Below are 14,123 nucleotides of genomic sequence, written 5' to 3'. Positions count from 1 at the left end.
CTATAGAAATGATCTTTGTTGCTTGATAAATTAGGAAATTGCAAATAAAATGCCATTTTAAGCTTCATATAATTTTTAAGGCTGGGTTAGATCTCTTGATTTTGAAGCAAAAGTCGAAATTCTTGTGTAAAGTTACTTACTTGTGCAGAGAAGCCTATTGTAAACCAAACCAGAGACAGAAATGGTTTGAGCTCTGAAGGATGAAAATTTCACAGTACACTTCCCTTTCTATATCAAGAAACAGTGGAAGCAACTAAGTTTGATATAAAACAGGAAGTGAATTTCTGGTGATTTTAAATTAGTCTAAATTTACATTAAAGACAGATTTCTCACTACAGTCAGAACAGCAGGTTCCTGTTGACAGTGTGAGCTGTAAACTGCGTGTGCTTTGTGGCAAGCCGGAGAAAAATTTTGCCAAATCTACTGGCATCTGCAAATGATGGAATTTTTCTTGATCTTAAGTGCAAACTGAGAGGAATTTGTTCAAATCATCTGAACTTGAAAATAGGCTATAGTGTGTATAAGTGGTTTGATATTGAGGTCTCTATTTGGTGGTTAGTCCCTGTCCCTGCCTTTGTCAGTAATAATTTTGTTGTTTAAAAGTTGTAACTGTCTGAGAGGACCTTGGCTACACAGTACATTGTGAGTGGGGGTGAGGCAGGGTTTGGGGTGATCATACCGTTTGTCTTGATCTGTGGTACTTAAATAGTGTGTGGGTTTTAGATTTCAGGCTAATGGCCCACTCTGTGTGCTATAACTTTCATTGCTACTGTTACACTATTTAGACACTTAACAACACATGCACTTGGCTCACATTTTCAAGCTTTCTTTTGCATATACAGAGCACAAAGCTGTGTTATGAAATCTGTCTTTTTAAAGTACTTACTGCAAGAAGAACTAGATTTTCTGGCTGTGGTAACACAAGATGGATATGAAGATCTGAGTTTATAAATAGGAATGTGTTAGAATAGTGGTGAGTGACCTTTGGAGACAGTTGGATGCTTTTTTTGTTGCTGCTGAAATTCATTTTGTTGAAATACTGACGCAGTAAAAAAGCTAAAAATAAAATTCTGACTTGGCATATCAGTCTTTTCAGTACAAGATCTATAATGGTTATGCTGGAAGTTGAACTTTCAAAACTAACAGTTGAGACTTTTACCCAAAGCTTTCTCTTGCAAGGTGGGGTAAAAGCAGAGAGAACTTCACTGACTTCCTTGGATGTTGTTTGATACTACAGAAAAGTCCCTCGGCCTTTTAAGGCTCACTTCACTTTGAGCTCCTTTCTTCAGAAAACCAGTCTTGCTTTAAAAAGCTGTCAGTGTTGCAATGGGTATAAAATACAGTTTTTCAAGAAATTCCAGTAAATATTACATTGTCTGTTGAGAGAATCAGAGGATGTTGTAGCTATTAGACCAAAAGGCCTTAACCATGACAGAGTCAATTTTTTTCCAGATTTTTCTGGAACATTTCTTGTACTAGAAGATGCTGCTTCTGTGTTGAAAGTGTGGGTTATATAAATTCCATTATAAAAAATGTTGAATTCTAGACTTAAATATTAAAAATCACTTAGTTACTTACTTCAAAAATGTTTCAGCATTAGGAAGACATAAAATACTTCGCTAATGAAAATTCCTTTCAAAATCTCAGAAAGGAGTATAAAGACTTTTTTCTTTGGAGCTTTGTCTACTTCTAGATTCTAATACTTGAGTAACAGTGTTCTGTTTTGGCACTAAAATATCACCCCAATCAGTTAAAATTAAGTTTTAAGTTACTTTTCAGAATGTGGATATAGGTTAGGAAATATAGTTGCAAAAAGCTTGGTTTCTTTTTCTCTTTTCAATGTCTGTGACTGAAGGCTGAAAGGTCTGCTTTAATTTGATGGCTCTTGAGGGATGTCTGGAAGAAACCTCTTTAATCTTGTGGTTCCTGGTGTTTATAAGCATAAGTTATTCAAAACTTCTCATGAACAGGCAAAAGAGGAGTTAGGATCATTTTCCTTTTTTTGAGCAGTTACTTTCTTTTAAATGGATTTTGAAGTTGCTGACAAAACTCAGTGTTTTTGCATGTTGGAGTCTCTGATGTGTGACCTTAATTCTTTCTGATTGTCTGCAGTGTTAGATTTGAACATTGCAAGCCATAACTTCATTGTAGAAAACTTGTAGTTTCGGACACTGCATAGTATCCTGTTACGGATTTATGCACACAGGTCACCATAGCAGGGTCTGACTCTGGGATCCCGCTGAAAGTTGGAGTGAAGGCTTCTAATTAATTGTATTCTATTAGTTCTTAGGTTACAGCTTGGGCTGGTGCTTCCAGAGAGGGACCCCTACCCCAATTAATGTCTCTCAATTGTACGTGTGCCAATGATGGCCCAGTTCCCAGGCACTTACTTCTGGTTGGTGGTCTCTTGATTTCTTACTGGTTTTCACTGTTGCAGGGCTGATCTTCTGATGAAGTTACTTCATTCTCTTGGAATTGTCTGCTTGATTCTTATCTTCTTCATTGTGCTTGTATCTGCTGGATTCAGCTAGTTCATTGTTAGAAGCATTAGTTTTAACAAAAAGTTTACTCTGGTCAGTTCTTGTGGCCTCAGGCTTTGGCTACTTAGCTACTAATACTAAATGAGACTGTTTAGAGAAACAAGAATGCAATTAATGAAATGAAATTAAATTCCTTCTATAGCACTAGTCCTATTCATAATAATGTTGTTTGTTTTTATTTAATCTTATCTCCATCTTATCTTTTTATAGGCTCTAAATGATTCCTGCTACCAAAATGATGATTCTGTTCTGAAATCCCTTGTAGAAATTGCAGATTCTGTTCCTAAGTATTTACGACCACATTTAGAAGCTACTTTGCAACTAACTCTGAAGGTAAAGCTAGGAATGTTTTTTAAGAATCACTTTTTCCACCCCAAAACTTCTGTTCTAACCATTTACTCTCATCTTTTGGGTTGTAGCTGTGTGCAGATGCCAATCTCAGTAACATGCAGCGTCAATTGGCACTTGAAGTAATTGTGGCCTTGTCAGAAACTGCTGCTGCAATGCTGAGGAGGCATACAAATATTATTGCACAAGCCAGTAAGTATTTTCCTCATTTTCTTTCTTGAAACAGTTGTCCTTTACAGTATTAAATTGACTTTGCTGTTGGTCAGTGGCAAAACCACATCTAACAGAGAGTTTGCTGGTGCTTATAACTTAAGAAAACTCACTTCAGTGTCACCTAATAGAGTAACCCCCTTCCAATTATGACTCTTCATAAATTAATCCATGCCTATGCAACACCAAAAATTTGAATAAAGATACAGTGGACACTTTTGAGACGTTTCCAGAGAAAACACTACTTGAATGCTTTTCTGCTGGCTTTGGAAATTTTTACTGTAACAGAAAAAAAGGCATTTAGTTCTGAAGTTCTACTTTTGGAGTTTGGTATGTAGGCCAGATACTCTGTGATGCTGGCAAGTCAAGACTGAAGGAATTCAGCATGCGTGTTGAGCATCAGTGTTGAGTTAAAGCTGTGAATTAAAAAATCAGATGCTGGTATAAATATATAGAAATAATCTAATTAGTCTATTTAACATGTGGGTGGTAAAGTATTTAAGAGGCACTTTTTAAGTCATGCATTATTATTTGAAATGCTAAAAATAAATGTCTTTTGGGCAGCCCCAGCATCAATGATGTTTGCACGGGTGCTTCTTTGCCTTTTAAACCCTTTCTTTGACTAGATCAGGGCACTGCCACAGCAGTGTAGCCTGCTTTTCCCTTCCTGTCATACTTGTGTGTGTGCCAATTCTTGCTTGTTTTCTGAAGCATGCATAAAAGGCAACTTTAGCTGTGTGCTCCGCTCAAAAATACTACAATTTTGTGGGGTGCTCAGCCTGAGGAAAGTTATATAGATGTCACTAAAATTATAAAACTTCTGTTGGAAAACATTGTAAACTGGATCTGCTTGGCTTAGGTGTTTAAAATATTGATGAGAAGTTTTGTTTGCTAATAGAATAGTTTTTTAAAGAAGAGATTCTTTGGAACATATTTTGAAATCTGTAAATTTTCAGAACGCTATTTTCACTCCATCCTGTAGCTTGTTGGAATTATTAACACTTCACACTTGATTATCCCACATCATTACAGGCTTGTTATTTGTTCAGAAGTGCCTCTTACCTCTTTAGAATGTATTCCTATTATTTTGGGTTGCTAGTTGCTCTTTAGGAATGAAATACTTCTATTAAGAAAAAGCACCATATGGGAATGAAATGCATTTAATTTGCAATTCATGACAAAATTAGTCTTATTATTAATATATCATTAAAGAGAAAGACATTTATTGTGCAGAACTGGTGAAGCAGTTATGTTCAGGGAATGATAAAAAGGTGGCAAAAAAGGATTGCTCTTGTCTTGGTTTTGTTTCTTAGTTTAAAAGGCTTTCTGTTTTCATTCAACTGAGAACTTGCTAGATCACTTGATACAACTAGAACTGGTATTTGGGCAAAATTGTCATCTTGTGCTGGTTTTACTGAGGACAGTGCTGCTTTAGGAGTGGGTGTCCTGTGTGCCAGTTAGCTGCTCAGGAATCCACTTGGATTAAGACTTCCCTTCTTGAGCTCACAGGATTGCAGAGAGTTTTATTGCTCTGCTAAGAGGCAGGCTTAGTAGGCTTATGCTTAACTTGTTTGTGAGAGTCTACATATTGGCAGTAATTAAATTTTGAGGGCTTGTTGGGACAATGTTGAAATCTCTATGCGCGCTTTACATTTTTTAAAAATTCTTTGTGAAACCGCTTACTGGCAGCCACATTCATGTAAAACATCAAGAAGGAACACAATATTGTAGGTTCTAGGTATAATGATGTCCAGAGCGCATGGGATGAGAATTTGTTCTCAGCCTTGTTTGTTAGTAGCAAAAAACACTGTCATGACCTTTTGGAGTCACAGAGCATTTATGTTAGATGATGTTTGTCTTCCATATTCCATAGCTGTTGTGACAATCCATGGTTCTTATGTGTGTATTTAGGTGTGTCTGTGTCTGAAAATCTTCTGGACTGTAATACTTAGGCAGTTGTTTTGAGGTCTAATCAGCGTATATAAAACTGACATGTGGGCATCATGCTGGAGAAATCATAGTATCTGTTAAATTATGTTGCTAGTACATGAAAGCCCTCTTGAGAGAGGTTTTTGTAGAATATTCTCTGTCTGAAAATACATACCCACATCAAGCAAATAAATCTATAACCTGATCTTCTTTTGATACTTGCCCTACAAGGCTGTCAATGAGCAATGTTTTTTTTCTGGCATCACTTGACCAGAAGTTTCTCATCTGTCCAGATATGTAGTGGTGAGTTTGCTTAAGGTGTTGTCTCTGTGGTAGATTACAATAGTGTAGGTATATTATGAAGTTCAGTAGTTGCAGTATACTGCAGTTCCAGTAAATCTCATTAGCAGCATGAACAGTTACTGGATGCCTCCTAGTTTTTAAAGTGGGTTGCTGTTATGGGCAGTTACCTGTGATGGCTGTCTTCAAGTGTGGTAGACTGTGCTAAAAAGATTGTTAAAGTTCAGAGGTTGAGTATTTGACTGAAACCTTTTGTTTCCAGGTCAAAGTGAAACTTTGTTGGATAAATGATACTAAATTCAAACAACTGCTCTGAGTGATTGGTGTCTTATGCAGAGTAAAGAAGTGTTTAAGAACACCTTACTTTCCTCTGAAAGTACAAGGTAGACTTTTCACCCCTTGTGCTTCTGAAGGACACAGGAACTGGCAGACTTAGAGCAAACAAACCACTCTGCTCCATCCTCATTTGAGAATTTGTAAGAATAGGTGATGCTTACTGCATAGTAGTTTAACGCTGTGATAGAGATTGTGTAATAGTCTCTATGAAGACTTAGAATGAGAAGAATGGACGGAATCAATCTACAGAGATAGAAGTATTAAACTGGTGGATTACAATGTGCAAGATTTGTTCATTATACAGAAGAAAAATTTGCATTAGGTGGGAAAAAGGAAATCTCGAGTTCTAAGTCATGGCCTCATTGTAAGAGAAAAGCTTCATGCTAAGTGACCACTGTATCAATAGCTAACAAAATTTATTATGTTAATAAAACTAAGGGTTCAGTAGTATTCTTTTGTAATTAGTCTCTTTCATTAGTAAATGTTCAAAGGATGATGTCAGAGTTTCAGAAAAATGAAGTATATCAGAGTTCTTACTGTTTTTAACTCTTTCAAGAATATAGACTTTATTAAGGGATTTGCTTTTTATAATTGTCATGATCTACAAAAAAATTTTGAGTCTTGGTAAGTTATACACTCAAGATTCTTTTACTCAATTTGAATGTTCTGGAAATACTTCCCTGGCAATCAGTTCTGGATTATTGGCTGATGCAGTTTGACAGACCTGGCCATCTGCTACTGGAAGAAAAGCTGGTTTTCTTCAAAAATTTTTGAAAGGAGAAAACTTGAAATTCATTTTTGTTATTTGAGAATCTATTTTAAGAGATCAGACTGAGTTTAAAACTTTTTTTCAGTTCCTCAGATGTTAGCAATGATGGTTGACTTGGAAGAAGATGAAGATTGGGCAAATGCAGATGAGCTTGCAGATGACGATTTTGACAGGTAATTATGAAACCAGTTGTTTCAACGTGTTATTAAGGCTGTGGCTAAAGGTACATTTAAAGTGCAGAATGCAAATGCCTGTAGTGCGTTACTTTTTCTTTATTCAAATAACTATTATAATTTTGTTCCTTCAGTCATGAGCAGTTTATATTTAGCTTGCTTAGGTAGTGTTCAGCAAGGAGATAAATTCTTTCAGTTTTCATATTTACTGTAATTAGACAAGTTGCATGTCCTTGTGTTTGCTGTTTTGTACTGTTGTAGCTTTTCAAAGCCTCTAGCTTTTGTTTTTTATGTCACTTATATTACTCAGTTCAAAAGTCAGTGCCTCCTAATCCTCTAAATTGAGGAATAATCCTGAAGTTAGCTGGAAGCCAAGTTGAAGCATATTGACCTGTTTAATCATCCACAACCAATGTCTTTGTATATTTCTGTTATCTATGCCCTTGAAAATGTGTTGTTTTAGAAAAAATATGACTTTGGAAGGATGCATGGCAGAATTCCTTGTTGGATTTCATCTAGTCCAAAAATACCACAATTTTGCTATTATTTTACATCCCTTGGTATGGTTAGCAATAGCTTACTTTGTTGTGTATTAGGCAAGAAAGATCTAAAGATGTCCAGTCATTTGTATTTGCTTATTCCTACATGCTTTGTAGCTTGCTCCAGCTTTTTCCTAAAATAGTGGTTTGCATCCAGCATTGTTAGATTTGCTCTTGTCCAGCTACTGTTAGAGTGAAGTGGAAGGAAGCAGAAATAGGTGTAGGAGGTAACCATCTCCACGCTTCTATAAAGACATTGATGTTCATTTATCAGTCTAGACACTTCTTTGATATACCTGGCTCATCCAGACTCAGATGTAATTAGTGTTTTGAGACAATTTATCTCAGAACATTTAGAGATCTTCACAGGAAAATAGACAGTAGAAGAGATGTTCATTTTCCCTGAGCTGTAAAACAACTTCTGACAGATAGCAGGCATGTAAGGAGACCTGTAGAAATTAGGCATAGGAATTTATGGAATAATCTCTTTAATCTTTGCCTTACTTGAAATTATCTTTTTAGTTCCCTTTGATTATGAAATTGAAAGTGAGCTGTCCTTTCTTCTCTCCCTCAACTAGTAGACCATACCCTTTTAACCTGTTTTCTCAGTGCTGAAATTTTGCTATACAGGTGTCAGACATCACCACTACATTCAGGTTTGTTAAATATATGAATATTTTCAGTCAATTTCAAGGGGGAATAGAATATTCAGGTTCATATCCTTATCAAGCTTTTCAGGGTGTGGAAATTTATTCAGATGGCTTGCTTTAGGCAGCTTAGTTAGGATGCTGAATCATGCACTTGAGGCATGCCATTTTCTCTTTATTGTCAGCAGAGTAACTTTGTTCTTCTAAATACAGCCTATGGATTTTGTAATGAAAATTTTCCTTTTCCTTGTTACAAGTCACAAGTAGAGTGAGCACAGATGAGAAAACAAGTTATGCTCAACAACCTTAGCCTGAAGGAGCTCCTTTGGCCCTCGAAGTAATAGGACAGCTTGACGCTTAGACACAAACTACTGGACATGAGCTAGTCTCCGGTGATCATGTGTGTGAGGGCAGATTTTCTTTTAGCAGGGTCACTCCTAGTGCTGCTCTGTGCTTCCCACCATTGAAGCTCACCTTTGTGTAGAGCTCAGTGGCTGATGTGCATGGTAACTTCTCCTGGTGCTTGAGTCTTTGTATCTTCCTAAGAAGACTGAAATTTTTGTGCAGCCCCAGGAGCAAGCTAATGATCATCCAGCTTCGCCCTAGTTAGGGTGTGTTGGGATCTGATGAAGGGGGATATGAGTCAGCCCACACGAAAGCAACAGGGAATACTTAAGCATTTCCAGTTTTTTGTTGCTCCAACTTCATAAAGGAGTGAAATTCTAAAGGAGGAAAAGATTAATCTGACTTCCTTTTTTCTTGGCAAAAGTCTTGCAAACATTAGAGGGAGATGTGTAGTCATTTTTCTGAGATAAACTATCTTTATTTCTTGAAACTGAATGTGAGAATTAATGGTGGGAAGAAGGTTTAAGGGATGGAATTTCAGATGAAGGCTGCTGTTAGCTTTAGTGAGTTTGCTCCAGTTTAACCCTGTGTGCCCATGCTCCATTGTCCTGCTGGTGATGTCTCTGTTTATCTGAACATGACTAATCTGAGGAACAAATACGATGCTGTCAATATCTTTTCACAATCACCTTTGTTCACAACATGTGAGTTTATAGATTATTTATGATTTGTAATGAGACTTGGGGATTCAAGCACAGTAATTTGAAGACCTGTTTCTGACCCAGCTGGCTGAAACTTTACAGAAGAGAGGGAGATTGATCCCTTTCTCAACCATTACTCAGCTTTTTCATCATCGTGGGTGTCTAGAATGGACTGTAATAACCTGGAGTTAATGCACTACCCAGACTGTAACAGTAGTTATCTGTGTCCTGGAAACTCCCTGTTTTTTTTGTAGGGAATAATTCCATTGGGTGGGACAAAGCACTTTGCACAGATAATGTTGGGCTATTCTAAGTTCTGTAACTGGACAAGACTCACGAATTCCTCACCTGGACTGGATGTTTTCTGCCTGAGTCATTGACAAGAGACCATGCTACTTAGTACAGCCATACAAGAAAGGTCTTCTGTGTGCCACGGTTTGAATTCTGCTGGTTCACCTGAATCATAGCAAGTCTGAACTGATTTATGTTCTTGTGACAAAAAGGCTATGGCCAATATTACTGCTTTATTCATTGCAAATTTAGTTTCAGCTTTCTAGGTGTGTGTAATTGCTGTGAAATTCAGTCTGTACCTTCCAACCTAGCGCTAGTAAGACTCAAGTTTCTTTGGTAGTAGCCTTAATCAGTGGTCTGCAGATAACAAATGTTTCAGTGAATAGTAAATAACTATTTTGTGACTGGCATGTGTGTTTTTAAATTTAGGTTGGTTTATTTACTTAAAGAGGCTCGTGTTTTCAGATGGCAAAAGTTTGAAGACTAGAATGCAGGAAAGAGCACTCTGTTGGACTGCTTGTTTTATTTTAGATATCAAACCACTGATATTTGTGTAATCAATATTTAGCAATGCAGTGGCTGGTGAGAGTGCACTGGACAGGATGGCATGTGGCCTTGGAGGGAAACTTGTTTTGCCTATGATTAAAGAACATATTATGCAAATGCTTCAGAATCGTAAGTACCTGCATTTTCTTTTATTATTTTTTAACAATTCTGTCCTTTCCAGGAACTTCAATACCTCTTAAGTCCTCATGTTTCTCTGCTTGATATGTTATGATACATTTCCGCTTTTGATGTCAGCAGCAAAAACTGTAAATACTGTGAACTCGAAAGTTTATACCTGCTCTTTGTTAAACTTACTTAGAATGCATTACAGCATTTTTTTCTGGTATATTGACAGCAGAGCAGAGATGTCATAAAAAAAGATACTTTTTTTTTTTTAAACAGTGGGAATTACATAAAAATAAGGGAAGACTTGGGGTTTTTTTCTATTTCAAAATATTCTCTCAAAATCCTTAAACAGATCCTCACAGTACCTTTTCTAAAGTGCCACCTGTTTTTCTGTTGCTCAGCATTTCTGCTTCTGCAGAAGTGCAGAACTGTTACCGTTCATAGAGGAAAACTTGTTTTTTCCCCCCTGGAATTTGATGAACAGAGGTCATTGGTAGGCTGTCTGTCTACCATTTGGCATACTGATTTTAGTACTTGTTTCATGAGGTGTTTCTCTATATTCTTATCATTTGTTTGGTATGCTTCTTTTCCTCTTGAAATACCTGTAATGCCTGCTCAGCCAACGATTCAAAAAAATACTGTGCATTGCTTTCATGCACTTTCAGTTGACCTGTGGTTTGAACCTTTGGAGTAGCAGATAACACAGAAGTTCTGTATCCTGTTTCTGCCTTTATGGTTAAAAACCCAGTCCAGAAAAGGCTGTTAGCATTTGGGGTATGGAACAGAGGCCTACTCAAGGTAGCACCTGCTGTGTGTAAACACTCACAAAGTCTATTTGGAATTAAAGGATTTTTTTTATTAAGAAAGTTTTATTAATGAAATGAGCTGACCTGACCCAGTGTTGGTAGCTTCTAGGCTACCAACTAGCTAATTTCGTAGTATATTCAGAGAAGTGTGGAGTCTAATCACTGAAAGAACTGACTCCTCTGAATGGGTGGTCATGCAGTTCATGCCTGATGCTTGTTTTCTTGTGGGTCAGAGTTGTCTATAACCATTAATACTCTTTGGAGAGGGGAAATGCAGAAAATGTTGTTTAGATTGGAAGCTCTCACTGATAGGGACTTGGGAGGAAAGATGAAGACACTTAGATTAAAATATTGACAGTACTCTCAGAAGTCAAACTTTTCCTTCTCCTATCCCCTTTTTCTTACAAATATTTATTGAAATAATAATTCAAGACTTTGGAGTTTCGATTGGGTGGCCAGGTGGTCCAAAGAAGATTCTGTTTCATTTTGTAGATTCATTAATTTCAAATTTGGAATACATGCTAACAATAATGCAGTGGGGTCATGAGGTGTAGGCTTAACTAGGAACATCTAATGAACTGAAATAGCACAAAATAAACTGCTGCTTTTCTGTTGTACCTTCTGTCAAGATGATACTTCATCGCATCCTAGTTAGACAGAAGCTTGAGTGTCAGGATTTTACTGCTCTGGACTGTGATGTTCTTCATTCCAGGAATGTTAATATGTTACTAGCAATAATATTGCACTATTTTGGGAGATAAGTTCTGTAACATGGCTTTTCCACAGGTCATTTGGTAAACCTGTTTATTCCTTTGGTATTCTCTTCTGTAATCCCAATGATTTCTAGCACAGAGAAAGATTTTTGTAAAAAATAAATTTAAAAAACTGGAGTTTCTCACATGTTGCTCAAAAAACAAAAAGAGAGAGGGGCATGAAAGATTCATTTCAACAGTACCCACTATCCTGAGAATAAGCTAATACGACTTGGAGGTGGGTGGGGAAATTTACACTGTAAGTGGAACGTTACTGTTCTTACAGCCTTGAAGACTGCTGAAAAGTTTAGTACCAATCATTTATTTGTTTTGAATTCAGATATTGTTTGAGTCCTTAGACCTTTTTCTTGAGCTCTTCTGATGATACTAGAACAGAAAAAAGATGGAGGAGGGGGAACTAAAAATACACAAATACTGTTCTGATGTCTGCCTGGTCAGCTCATTTAATTAAAATGCAGTTTCCAGGTATTAGTACTATGTATGTACTTGTATCAGCAGTTAAGAATTCTTTTTTCTAGGTCTTGATTTGGCCTGGATTAGACACTTAATTTTTTGTGCATCTCTGGAAGTATGTATGAGGAAAATGGAAAAGTATTTAACAAATCAAGTAGATGCATTAACTTCTTTCGATCTCCTGTTCTTCACTGGGCCTCCTCCCATGTCCCCCAGCCCCTGCAAAGAAAATGTGATTCATCTTTGTGGTTCTTGGTAGTTTCCAAAATGAGTAACACTTCATTTTCACTCTTTTGTAGCTGACTGGAAGTACAGGCATGCTGGCTTGATGGCACTCTCTGCCATCGGAGAAGGCTGCCACCAACAGATGGAGGGAATTTTAAATGAAATAGTTAATTTTGTTTTGCTATTTCTTCAGGATCCTGTGAGTATATATCTAGTAATTATTTCAAAATGTTTTCATTTCTGCTGTTACAACTGCTTGTTAACTGTTTGAGGGAAATACTCTTTCAGCATCCCAGAGTAAGATACGCCGCTTGTAATGCTGTTGGACAAATGGCAACTGACTTTGCACCTGGGTTTCAAAAGAAATTTCATGAGAAGGCAAGTATTAGAGTAGTAGGAAAAAAAAGTGGTAAAATTATGTCTCCTTCAGAAACTTGTTTCTGAAAAGGTGTATCTCTTTTTCAGGTGATAGGAGCTCTTCTACAAACCATGGAGGATCAAGGCAGCCAGCGTGTTCAAGCCCATGCAGCTGCAGCACTCATAAACTTCACTGAAGATTGTCCCAAGTCGCTGCTTATTCCATATTTGGATAATCTAGTGAAGCATCTTCATTCCATTATGGTGATAAAATTACAAGAGGTATAATACACTGAACAAATTGTTTGATGGAGGGTAACCTTGTCACATTGGCAGAATGAGTATAGCTGAACTAGGACCTCAGAAATGAGCCAGTATGCATATCTGCTGATGTTGGTCTAAACTGATGAGAATTAGCCTATGTGCAAGAGCAGATTTTTGCATTTGACATGCTTTTAAGTAAAAAGGTGTGCTTTAGAAATGTAACACTTTATTCTTCCTCTTTCCAAGTTGATACAGAAAGGCACTAAGCTAGTTTTGGAGCAAGTCGTGACTTCAATTGCATCAGTTGCAGATACAGTAGAGGAGAAGTTTGTTCCCTACTATGATTTATTTATGCCCTCCTTAAAACACATTGTTGAAAATGCTGTTCAGAAGGAATTGAGACTTTTACGAGGAAAGACTATTGAATGCATCAGTCTAATTGGTCTTGCTGTTGGCAAAGAAAAGGTAAGCTTACATTTTCTATAATGGTGTAATTATATTTTTAATGCCTTTGGTTTTTGTGGTATTAGCCCTGAATTAATATAATCACTTGCTAAATATGCAGCTATATTGTTGCTGCTTTCTATGCTTGTCTTTCTGTTTCAGTTTCTGAGGTGACTGTGTTGCTGCTTAGGTTCACAAATCAAATTTGCAATCGAATCTTATTGTAGTTTAAGTAATTCTTGTCACACTGAAAAATGTTGAAAGCAGATATTTTTTTCTACTTCTGAAGGTTTTTTTTCCTTAAGAGAAGTGACATGGCATCACATTTAGACAGTGTCAGGAGCAAATGTATGCAGTTCAAAGGAAACTTAGTATGGTTTTGTATGTGAATGCCTAAAAAAGTTTCATTTAAGAGAGCATTTAAGTCTCTGAAAAGTAGCATCTTAATTTGCCTTTAAAAACATAGTTGTTTCCTGTATCTAGTTTATGCAGGATGCATCAGATGTAATGCAGCTATTACTGAAGACACAGACAGACTTCAGTGACCTAGAAGATGATGATCCACAGGTATGTTAAAATTGTGTCTCTACAGCTCATTGGTATTAAAAACGTTCCTTGTATACATGATGCTTCTGCCCCCTCCCTGGCCCTTCAGGCTAACAAAACTTGACACTGAGATGGTCCTAGAATCTTTCACAGAAGCGTGGTTAGGAAATGAGACTTCCAGGACCTATATTTGCAGAAGAAATTTGAGCTTACTGTCACCTTCTTATAAATAGATCAACAAGACTTGTTAAGCAGCTGTTCTAATGAGCAGAGAGCTATTTTAACTTGTACATTTGAAAACATATACTCCACTGAAAACATAGTACTGCACCCTTTTTTTACTTTTTGCTCTTTTTTACCATTTTCAGGAATGTGCCTTGATAGTTTTGTTTAAATCTGGAAATATTTCAGAAAAAGTATTTCAGAAAAAAAAAAAATTTTGAACAGGCACTTGC

At 36.8% G+C, this 14,123-nt stretch overlaps 1 protein-coding gene across 1 annotated transcript in view; it reads left to right on the top strand.

Annotated features, from left to right (window-relative positions):
* Window positions 1-14,123, top strand: part of IPO5 (importin 5) — a 45,627-nt gene that overhangs the window by 13,436 nt on the left and 18,068 nt on the right. Inside the window, exons 7-15 of the mRNA XM_058844774.1 lie at window positions 2,751-2,873; window positions 2,960-3,080; window positions 6,518-6,605; window positions 9,697-9,803; window positions 12,132-12,256; window positions 12,346-12,435; window positions 12,523-12,696; window positions 12,925-13,143; window positions 13,606-13,689. Of these exons, the coding sequence (XP_058700757.1) occupies window positions 2,751-2,873; window positions 2,960-3,080; window positions 6,518-6,605; window positions 9,697-9,803; window positions 12,132-12,256; window positions 12,346-12,435; window positions 12,523-12,696; window positions 12,925-13,143; window positions 13,606-13,689 (1,131 nt within the window). The remainder of the gene's footprint in view (window positions 1-2,750; window positions 2,874-2,959; window positions 3,081-6,517; window positions 6,606-9,696; window positions 9,804-12,131; window positions 12,257-12,345; window positions 12,436-12,522; window positions 12,697-12,924; window positions 13,144-13,605; window positions 13,690-14,123) is intronic.

The sequence above is a fragment of the Poecile atricapillus genome, chromosome 1 (genome assembly GCF_030490865.1).
Source record: "Poecile atricapillus isolate bPoeAtr1 chromosome 1, bPoeAtr1.hap1, whole genome shotgun sequence".
Lineage (NCBI taxonomy): Eukaryota > Metazoa > Chordata > Aves > Passeriformes > Paridae > Poecile > Poecile atricapillus.
The sequence above is the reverse complement of the archived record's forward strand: the minus strand, read 5'-3'. Positions and strand labels throughout refer to the sequence as shown.